This window comes from Chenopodium quinoa, unplaced genomic scaffold (genome assembly GCF_001683475.1).
Source record: "Chenopodium quinoa cultivar QQ74 unplaced genomic scaffold, ASM168347v1, whole genome shotgun sequence".
Lineage (NCBI taxonomy): Eukaryota > Viridiplantae > Streptophyta > Magnoliopsida > Caryophyllales > Amaranthaceae > Chenopodium > Chenopodium quinoa.
The window spans coordinates 2,582,600-2,594,094 of record NW_018745323.1 but is presented as its reverse complement, the minus strand read 5'-3'; the positions used below and the strand labels follow the sequence as shown (position 1 = coordinate 2,594,094).

The 11,495-nt window shown below is 31.7% G+C and overlaps 1 protein-coding gene across 1 annotated transcript; it reads left to right on the top strand.

Moving 5' to 3' along the window:
• The first annotated feature begins 6,796 nt into the window (after positions 1–6,796).
• LOC110712387 lies at positions 6,797–11,140 on the top strand. The gene is made up of 4 exons (XM_021890847.1): positions 6,797–7,159; positions 7,383–8,078; positions 8,586–8,659; positions 10,018–11,140. Exons 1-2 carry the CDS (start codon positions 6,997–6,999, stop codon positions 7,823–7,825), a joined length of 606 nt encoding a protein of 201 aa, XP_021746539.1. The 5' UTR covers positions 6,797–6,996; the 3' UTR covers positions 7,826–8,078; positions 8,586–8,659; positions 10,018–11,140.
• The last annotated feature ends 355 nt before the right edge of the window (positions 11,141–11,495 follow it).

Here is an 11,495-nt window from a genome sequence, read left to right as displayed (position 1 = left end):
AACGGGAATTACGGCTGTCATTAATTGGTTGATTACAAATCCAAGAAAGATTAAACTTAACACTGTTAGAGTGAATTTGTGAGCTGTTAACGGGAATTACGGGAACTGTGGAATTGAGTGACCGTAGTTGAACTTTTTGAACTGTATTATAAGGTATTATGCTTGCTTTGTAATGATATACAACTAAAATCCTTTCTTGTTAATTACTACTCATACCTATCAAACAACCTTAAGAAATTAATAGTGGATAATATTGTAATAAAAACCCAAGCCATTAATTGCTTCCTGAAGACTTAGAGCCTGTTCTAATTTACTGAATTGAGCTAAACTGAATTGAACTGAATAGAGCTGAAATTATGAATATTTTATGAGAGAAGGAAATTAGGAACTGAAATGAATTGAATTGATTGGAGCTGAACTGAAATTAAGCTGGCCCTTAAAAACAAATGGCAGATTACATGGCTAGTTTAGGGTGCAACCACCTTATAGTGGTTTATTTCATGAAGACACATAGTGATATTATTCATTTGATCATCTATAAGGATGAAGTAGGTTGGTACTTTGCTAGTATAATTAGGATGAAGCCTGGTTTAATTTGATTGTTTAAATTGATAGATCTTTGACCTTGGATATACTTTATATCAGTGGCGGATTCAGGGTTATCGAACTGGTGAGTCACCATTAGTCAGCATTAATAATTGATCACTTGTTTCAATTCAAGGTACGTAAAAATTCAATTTTACAAGTCGAAAGTTCTCTAAATAACATGTTACAAACAAATGGTACTCTAAAATTATTACATTTAAATAACTTTATAATTTTTCACTTAATTGATAAGCTTTGTGGAAAAATATTAAAATTGGTTGCACAAATATAGTATAAATAAAACAAGAATTATTAAAAATTATATAAAAAAAAAGTGAGATAATTTATGAGACCTGTTATTAAACCGGTCTCTTTAATGAAAAAAGAAAGCAGCGTCAAAAATCATTCATATTCAATGGCAGCTGAAAACCAGTCTCTTTGATATTATAATAAAAAAATAATAATAAAATAAATAAATAAATAACTGACGTAATGTTAATCTCATGTAGGGTATGTAGCAATAGTAGCATCAAATAGACCGTCTATCTATAATAATAAATAAAATAATAATAATAATAATAAAATAAAAAACATCATTTTTTTTACTGATGAGTCACGTGCACCACTGTGCACATGAATAGATCTGCCCCTGCTTTATATAGAGAGTAATATACAATAAAACATATTAAGTGAGATCTTTATAAATTCTCCTAAACATATATTTCTCAATATCTAACTGATAATTTGAATTAATACCAAATTCATTTCAATAGAAATAGGTACAGTACATAGTTTCAAGGTAACAATACAAATAAGGTGAAAATAAACAAATAGAAACCTTTTTTTTTTTTTTTTTTTTGTGGGACGGGAAATAGAAACTTAATTCTACTACGGAGTACTTATTATTTTAGTACTCCGTATTTTGGTCTTTGTAACATACATAGTACTCCATATAATTTTATAAGTTCATAAGGAATACGAAGTATAAAAATTGAATAAATAAAACCCAACACCGGTAATTTGGTGACAAATGGAAGTACACAATAGGGCCTAACATTCCCTAATAGAGAAGGAATAATACTATGGATAGATGGGGTCCCACGCCATGTGTGCTGATAATTAACTTGACAGTAAATATGAAGTCGACTAAATTGTCGATCTCTCCACATACATAGATACAAGATTGAATCCATTGAAAGGAAGAGGGAAGTTTAGGATTAGGATAAAATATATAATTACATTGACAGAAGTATAAAATTGAACAGATAATTAAAAATACAGGTAGTACAGTTAAATCATTTTCTGTGTCTAGTTTTGCTCAATTTCACAATCTCAAAGAAGGGGTATTTATTTCTTGTTTGTTTGTGTTACTTTTACTATGCCAAAAATGGAGTTTTATGCTACGAGTATATTATATCGCCTACCTTTCTATCTTGTTTATGTTCACACAAAATTGTCTTGGCTATTGTATTTTGTGCTCATGTTGTGGTGACTAACCTAACTGTTTTTTGGGTGGGGTCGACCCTCGACCCTAACTAATATCTCTAGTATTTGTAGTATATTCCTTCTTCAATGAAATCTTGCGATTATTTAAAAAATATATATATAAAAAAAAATATATAAAAAAATACTAGAGTTTAGGGAATGAAATTTAACTTTAAGTGATTAGCTTATTTTTATTAGAATAATAAACAAACAAAAATCCCTTCAAAAAAAATAAATAAATAAATGAACAAACAGAAATACAACTGTTAGTAATCAATTCAAAAGAGTACTAAGAATGTCATTTTAGTAAACTTTATTTTAGTTGTATTTTAAAATTGGATAACTCGATCTTATTAAAACTTATCTAAACTTATAATTAAAATAAGTAAAAATTAGAAGAATGAAATAGAGTTTAAATCACTATTTTCACACAACAAAATTTTAATTATTTAGGTTATAAATTGCTACAATTTTAGTCTTTGATTAGAATAGGTTTGATTTTAAACCGCTAAATAGGGTTTGTGATGTTCACCTTATTTTCACTTATTTATTTTCAGTTATTTTGGGTCTAATAAGTTCAATTGAATTAAGATTAGTTCAATTCAAGAAAATTAAGTTTTGATAAGGGTTTCTCATGTTCAAATTACAACTAACATAAGTTTTAATAAGGTCTAATAAGTTCAGATAAGTTGATATAAGATTAGATAAGTTCATATCAATAAAAATTAGGTGAATAGAACACATCAGCAACCCTATATATAGTGGTGGACCCAGCGTTGTTCGTGCTAGGTCACATGACCTAGCAAATTTAAGGTTTAAAACTAAATGAAAGCAAGAATATTTTGGAAGGAAGTCTATGGTTCGGCGGAAAATACTTGAGTGTAATTTTTTCCTTAGATTGGCAGGGACTATTTTTTCCACTTGACAATTTACATATTAGCCTATTAATTTCTATAATTTTTTTTCTTCATTTCATTTTTATTATTGTATATATAATTTTTTTTCTTTACATTAAAATCAAAGCATATATATATATATATATATATATATATATTATTACACAATCATATTTTTTTTTGTACATTTATTTATTATATCCATCAGTTAACTAATTTAATTATCTTATACAATGTTCGATAAATCCGAAAGTCCGAACCCATGATGGGTATTTTTTGAATCCACCATTGCTTTTATTAATTTAATCCTAGCTATGTAGTCTATAATAGTAACCTATATTATATAAGTAATTTCAATTAATCTTATTGATATTGTAACTTAATTTTTAGAATGAAAAGGAAAATTACATGAGTATAATATAACAAGTTTCTTTAGTCCTAAAATTCATCCTCCTCCTCCATGAAATCATCCTTTTCCTCAAAATCAACACTTTGGATCGATTGATGACGGTGACCCAACATTTCTAAAATCCTAGATCCGTCACTGCCTATATACTAGTACTTTGTTGTTTGTATATGTTGTAATTGTAGCAAAGTTAGCTTGGCTTACTTTAATTAGCAAGTTGCATAAAATATGCAATGAATTAATGCGTGTACAAACAACAGTAGTTTGGATTTTTCAAGTAATAGTCGTGGCACTAGCCAAATTCCATGTGAGTTGCACGAGTTGATTAGTGGAACTCAATCAATTAGTGGTTATGATTGGCTAATGACAAGTATGCTCAGGTGACATATGTAAGTAGCATAAATGGTGGGGATACTTAGAGGTGTGTGTGAGTGAGGGATACTTAGAGGTGCTAATTAATATAGTTAGATAATTAGCTAAATGTAGAGTAGGAGTTAATCCTATTAGCTAAATTTATTGATGTTATGTCGGTATGATCGATTATTTGTGAGATAGATGTAATAGTGATACACCATACACGTAATTACAAGTGAATGATATGCAAAAACTTTTAATGATAAAGTACTCCACGCATCAAATATCTCAAATTTGCTTTATTCTAAATATCTTGATCACTCATGTCCAAAATTGTACATAGTACTTGAATTTTTACATTATTAAAGAGGATTGACTAATTCAAATCCTCTTTGATTGGAAGATGACTACATTATTGGGGAAAATATCCAAATTAAAGTTTAGGGTTAGTTTGGCATTGTTGTAAATTTTTTTTTTTTTTTCAAAATCATATGATAAATATGATATAATGAATAAAAATTTAGTCAAATTTATTAAAATCATGAGAATTTTTAAAAATACTAACTGAATAATGGAAACACCTTTTTCTTACTTCGTATATTTTGGTTTTTTGTTTTTTTTTTTTATTAAAAAAAAATCCAACTGAAAACAAAAAACGATGTCAAACAAATCCTAAAAAAGTTGATTTACTTTTTTGGAAGTGATTTGTGGTGAAATGACTATTATAACATTAATTGATCAAATCTATTAACTATTATTAAAACAAAACATGCTGACATCATTAAAGGACATATGTCAACTTTTTATGAAAAATTTTCCCGCCTAAACTATTTTTGACTTCATCCCTTTTTTTTTCTTCTTCAAATTTTCATGATTAAATAAATACAATATTTCTTTCAAAATAAATTAATGAAATTATGGTTATATTAATTTTCAAATAAAGAATATTAACAACTATTTTAAACGAATAATAGCTATTTAATCCGTGCAACGCATAGAACTAAACTTGTTTACTACAAAGTGCAGAGCATCATGTACCAAGAATTCTACTTGTCAAGTAAAAAAATTCAAAACTTTTAACGATCAGTTTATGCAATTGTATAACCTATTTCTTACTCCTTATTACGGAGTATTTTTTATTTTAATTTTTTTGACAAAATATTCAATTAAAGAAAAACAATATTACAACCTAAATATAAACTAATACAAGAATACAAAACAACCTAAACGACACACACTAAGAACCATTACAGAAAGAACGAAGAGAGGAAAATACTGAAAAGGTCTTGCAGCAAACCAATAGCTACGAAGCCCAAACAACCAAGAAAACCAAACCACATCCAAATTGTGGACCAAGAGAAGCCGAATCTTACTATGTATTAGCTGTATGGAGTAACAACTACTTTGTGTTGACCAAACGTTTTTACACAATAAGCAATACAATTAGTTAGGGTCTGTTCACATTTACTGAACTGAGTTGAAATGAATATTTTATGAGAGAAGAAAATTAGGAGCTGAATTGAAGTGAACTAATTGTCTGGTTGGAGCTGAATTGAACTGAAATTACTTTCCAAAATAAAACTAAGTTTCATTTATTTCCCAAAATTTACCTACAAGTCGCCTTATTTGTTATAGCAGAAAGTCCACATGTCATTAAATTTATTGCCCAAGGTTTTTTTTTTAATTTTGATAAATTTTACAAAAAAGAAATTTTTTTTTTTTAAAAAAACCACCTTTTCCCGGCTCACCACTGTCAGCCCCCCTCCCCTACTGGCTCACGGCGCCCAACCAATTCCCCCGGTGCAGGCAACCTCAACCGAAATTATCACTGTTGGTCCACCAGCGGCCTAACCCACCTCTTCATATTATTCAACTCCATCTTCTTTCTTCTTCCTAATTCTCTCTCTTCAATCTCAATTTTACACAATTTAATTCTTTCTTATTCAATACAAAACAAAATTAATAAAATCTTTAATTTCTCTATCTTCCAATTCTTCTTTCTTTCTACATCAATTTCTCACTTTTTTGGTTTACACTTTGTTTGAATTGAAGAAATGGAGGGAAAAGAAATGAAGAGAATTGCAGGGGTAGAAAATCTTTTATTTGGATAACAAATTAGGGAGAGAGGGAATTGAAGGGGAGAGAAATGGAGGGATTAAATTGTAAGAAATTAATCTCTTCAATAATGAAGAGATTTGAAAAGAAAACTCATATTTTTTTCCTCCCCTCCCCTTCCCCTCCTTCCCCTTGTACATCTTCCTTCTCAATCATCTATCCCCACACACACTATTAGGGGTTTCATGAGGAGCGGGTGTGTGGTCGGAATATGCAATGGAAAGGGAGGGGATGGTCGAAAATGGGAGGTGAAAGGGAGGAAATGTGGAGGAGGGGGTGGCTGACACTGAGGTGAGGGGAGAGTGGTCTATTTTTTGTTTTTAAAATTACTTTTTTAATTTAAAAAACAAATAATTAAAGGATTTTTTTTAAAACAAAATGATTGGTTAAACTGGTCACTGATCATTTGGGTTCATTTTGAGAGAATAAATGTCAACTTATGTTTATTTTAAAGAGATTTAAAAGTTAGTTTATTTTGAGAGAACAGGACAATGGTTGGTTTATTATTGTTAAATTATCATTATTATTAGGAAAATGCTATACATAGCCCTTAGGGCTACATATAAGCATTAATAATACTCTTGAAAAATGTTTAAATTTAGAAAATCATGACAAATTCACAATAATTACACTAATCTACACGTATTTTTGTCATGAACTCCTAATTTTATACAATTTTCAAGAGTGTTTTTAATGCTTATATATAGCCCTAAGGGCTATGTATAACATTATCATTATTATTATTATTATTATGCAAGGTACTCCAAGTTTTTTTTTTCAAGTAAAAGAGTGAAAGAGATGATGAGGTCATGAGGTTGGGCCCATTATTTGGGCCATCCCTTTCAAATTTTCACTACCAAGTGAAAACAAAAATCCCAATCCAAGTGAGTAACCAACTTACGTCAATTGGTCTTTCTACATTCTACTTTTAAGTTTTAACCTCAACCCTTTTTCCTCTTCTCTCTCCTCTCCCAAACACTATACCTCAAAACTCGTCCTATAAATAACGCCTCCATTCTACCTTCCATAGGCTTGAACACACAACCAACTTCTCACTTCTCTCTCCTCTTCTTAACTGCCTCATTTTCTCTCTCCTCTCAAACAAACAAACAACATTTCCAGTTACAGTAATCAACGGAATTTTCAACTCTAGAAATGACTAGACCTTCGCTTGAACCTCCTCTTTCCCCTAAATCCAGTATCAAATTCCTTTGCAGTTACGGCGGCAAGATCCTTCCTCGTTATCCTGATGGCAAGCTCCGTTACAATGGCGGCCATACTCGTGTTCTCGCTGTTCCTCCCTCCATCTCTTTCTCTGGTCAGTTTTCTCTCTCACTCTTCTAAACCCTAGTTTTTGTGCTTCATTTATTACTTTCAGTGTAAAATTGACTAACTAATCGCATTTTTAGTCATTCAATTGTGATTTCAGTGAGTTTAATTTGTTAGTTTAGTATGAATTTGACAGAATAATGAAGTGTATGATTAATTTGTTAATTGAGAAATTGCAAATTGCTGACGGATGATTCGGTTTATGATTACAGAATTGATGAAAAAGATGGGAGAATTATGCGGTGAATCAGTGAGTTTAAGGTGTCAACTACCAACAGAAGATCTTGATGCTTTGGTATCCATCAAATCCGACGAAGATCTCGCTAATTTGATCGAAGAATACGACCGTATTCCATCAAATTCTTCCATGAAAGTTAGAGCTTTCCTTTCACCAATTCGATCATCAAAAACAACAACAACAACATCAAGTCTATCACCTCCAGCTTCACTGAAATTACTCTCGCCGAAATCGCTTTCGCCATCATCTTCATTCTCAGCTGCCGGATCTTCTCCAAGAGTTGCTTCGCCAAGAGTTGTGCCACCAGTGATGGCGTATCCTGTCCGTTATGCACAATCTGCTAACAGAAATTGCCATCATTGTTGCCGGAATTCCAGCCATGTTTACCTCATTCATAATGGAAATCATTGGCAATAGTATTCAGTTTCAATTGGATTGGAATTGTTGAAGAAGAACAAAGTTATAGGATATTATTTTTTTATGAGAATATTCCATAAAAAAAAAAAAAAGTATATAGTATAGTATATACTTCGTATATCAGTATATTATATGATGTAGTATGATGTAAGGAAAAAAAAATTATACTATGATGATGACGACGAAAAGTAATGAGAATTGTTTTTGCGAAGTTTGGATTGAGCCCAAATTTTCTGTCAAATCTTAACGCTGGGTGAGTTTTTACTACTGTACATTTTTTTTAAATTCAATTTCATTTTTCGATTATATTCATTTTTTATTATCCTTGCAAATTGTGAATTGAATGTCGTTTTGTGTGTGATGGTTTGTCGTATTGATCTGTGTCGTTAAGGCGTTAATGGCGTCTACGGCGCCGTATAGTCTGAGATTAGTTACGGTATCTGACAAATGCCACGTATCAACATGTTGCTTCTACTTATCTACACGTATTCTTTGTGAAAGTACTGAATTTCGGCGTATTTATTCATTTTTTTTTGTTGTAATATTTCTAATTTATGTACTACGTAATTGATATTTTGTGTCTTTTTAATTATTATTGAATATATGTTTAATATAAATATTATGTACTTTGTGTTATAGTTTGGGGTTTATTTATTGATATTGATATTCTTTGAGTTTAGATTTTGTCGAATGTATAATGTTATTCTTTTATGATTTAATCTTATTGTATTAATTTAATGTTTCTACTTTGCAATTGCAGGGCTTATGGAGTACAACAGAATATCGTGAATATGTGATGGAAATGAATCAAAGATGATTTCTTTTGGACGTATTGTAAGTATTCTAAATACTTGAATTTTTTTTTGGATGTGATTACCTTAGTTGTGATAATAAGATTTTGTGTTTGAGTATATGAATCATATTCGACGATTAGTGTACTTAATTAGGAGTGTATTTAAGTGGATTGGGGAAACTTCGGCTTTCAGTCCAATCTAGTTCATTTATTGGTGCTCATTTTTCTTAATACGTAGTACTTTTTTTGCTTTGTTTTTCTTTGTTGCAATGTAGTAGTACTAACAAGATTGTGTTGGTACTTTGTAGTATTGGGAAGTTGAGGTTTACCTTTTTTGGTTAAAGATGATTTTTGAACTATGCCTGACGGCCTTTTTTCTGATTGGTGTGATTTCTATACATTATCGAATTGTAGATTGATCTTCTTGAGCTTTTTGTATGGAAATAGATGAGTTGAGCTCCAACGAGCTAGAGCATTGGTGCCTAGCTCTAAGAAAATGCTATTAGAGACTTGTTATGATACACTTATACTGTTTTATGGATAAACTGCCCTAGTCACCTTGCTCTTAAGTCCTCCCAACATAGAATACACAATTGCATCATTAGAAGAAAATCTTATACTAAGAGTTGGGTTTATAGAACATTGTGGTCATGGAGTTAAACAAATGTTGCCTGTGAGCAATTCAATATTAACACTAACACAAGTTAATCATACGACTTTGATAAATATATTTTCTGTTCTTTCATTGTTTGAATTGCCACACTTGATCATATAAGGTCTTGATATGATACCTTTTCTGTTCAGGATCAAATTGTTCTTTATCTGTTACGGAATATGCTATCTGCTGATCATTGATAATTCCTTTTTTTTTGGTCATGAATATTTGTATTGGTTCAGGGATGAGTTGTTGATTCTGAACCTACCTCAATGCATTCTGATTTAGGCTAAAAGCAATAATATTTTGGTTTTCTCTTATGATTCAATTTTGTAAGTCTAAGTGTGCTGAATGCTGATTATGTGGCTCGTACATTCTGGCATGTCAGATCTTTAGCTGATTATCCGCATCACCAGTCTTTATATCTTCTGTATAGTCACATACTCACATTACTGATGTTCATCCATCCTATGATTCCTACCTACTTGTATTACTTGGTATAATAAGCTATGTAACTTTTTCTGTTGTGCTTTTGCATATAATGAGTCAATTAAATTTTTTTTGTGATGAAGTTTTGATGTCATGTGTACGCGAAGGGTTTTATTGTTGATATTTTACTTGGGCATAAAACAGATGATCTTTATCTTTTAATTTGTTTTCTATGTTAAAATGCTGGTTATCAACATGCTTTTGTTTTTGGTGTATTGTGACACCATCTAAATGAGTTGTTTCTGTTATTACCAGATTGTGGGAGGAAGGATAGATGTGGTTGCTTAAAATCCATGCATATCATAGCATAGGTGTTAATGGCTCCAAATTTCGACTTCACCGGGGACCTCATGGGCCCCATATCAAAAAGGCCCCATCTATTGGTGTTTTCATTGAGCAGGGGAAAATGCTTAAAGGCCCCATTACAGCTGGTAGAGAAGAATAATATTGGAGTGGTGTGGCTTTCAGCAATTTGGATTAATATACTTATTTTTGGCACCCAGTAAAAAGTGATGATGCTGGGAGCAATTTATTGTGCAATGCTCGAAACAAGAGGTGATTTCAGAGAAATTGATGGTAATTGTTGTACATCATTAGTATTATCCATTTATCCTCCAAAGATGACGTGGAAAGAAGGGCATTTGAGGTGTTTTTTTGGGCGGTTGCCCCACCCTGATCGGTTTTTCTCAGTCCACGTAAGACTTTTGGATGTTCCTCCACCCCCCTTTCTGGACAAGTTGTTAGCTGATTCACTTGAGCAGTTGCCATCAAGATGCGGCTGCCAAGCAATATCATGTGTGGATGGATCTTCTAATGGTGTTGCTGGGAATGACTTGTTACCCTGGTAGTAGATTAGGAGGGAAATAAAATGAAGTAGTTCACTTGCTAGATTTGTTTGCATATTGGCAGAGGCTTCATATTATTCCTATATATTTTGATGGTTATGAATGACCCGGAACATGTGGAGGCAGATCTTGCAACGTATCCTGCCAAGCAAAATTTGAGTTCTTCTGCCAGCTGAAAGCCCTACCAAATATTCCAGAGTGGTAACATACTAACCTGAGTTTCTTATTTACGGAGTATTTTTTTGCATCTCTGTTGTTTATATTGAAATAAGGTTATTTAATTTTATACAGGGATTACACGTAGGTTATTTTTTATTTATTTGCTGGTTCTTAATTCATTCTTTTACAAGGCTCATTTTTGCATTACTAGTGTTTTTTTTATTGAGGTTATGCACTTATGATATGGCTTCATTTGAGATTGTATGGCAGATGATAAATTACCCTACTGTATTTCGGAACTTTTATGTTGTATGCAAGCATTGTGAAACTTAATGGCATTTGTTTGTGCAGCCTTAGGCTGTTGATTTCCTTCCCTCACTAAAACTCGATATTTTACATACTACGTATATTTTAAGTGTTATATGTGCGTTGTGCTAATGATTATGATGCTTTTGTTTGTGAGGGTATAACCTATCTAATTGAATGGCCTCTGTTTTTGCTTGGCCGTTGGAGGAAGGAAAGGCAGAGGTGGTTTCTCCAACACCATACGTAATCTTTAACGTGCATGTTACTCGTTCTTAAGTTTGAAGGACCATATTGTATCAACGTCAACAACAACATTCTCGAAAGTTTTCTTCTGCTAATCCAGAATTGTGCCAAGATATGTGATGTGGTGCGGTGCTGTAATGTATCAGAACGAACAAACCCAATGGAGTCATGGAGGATGGT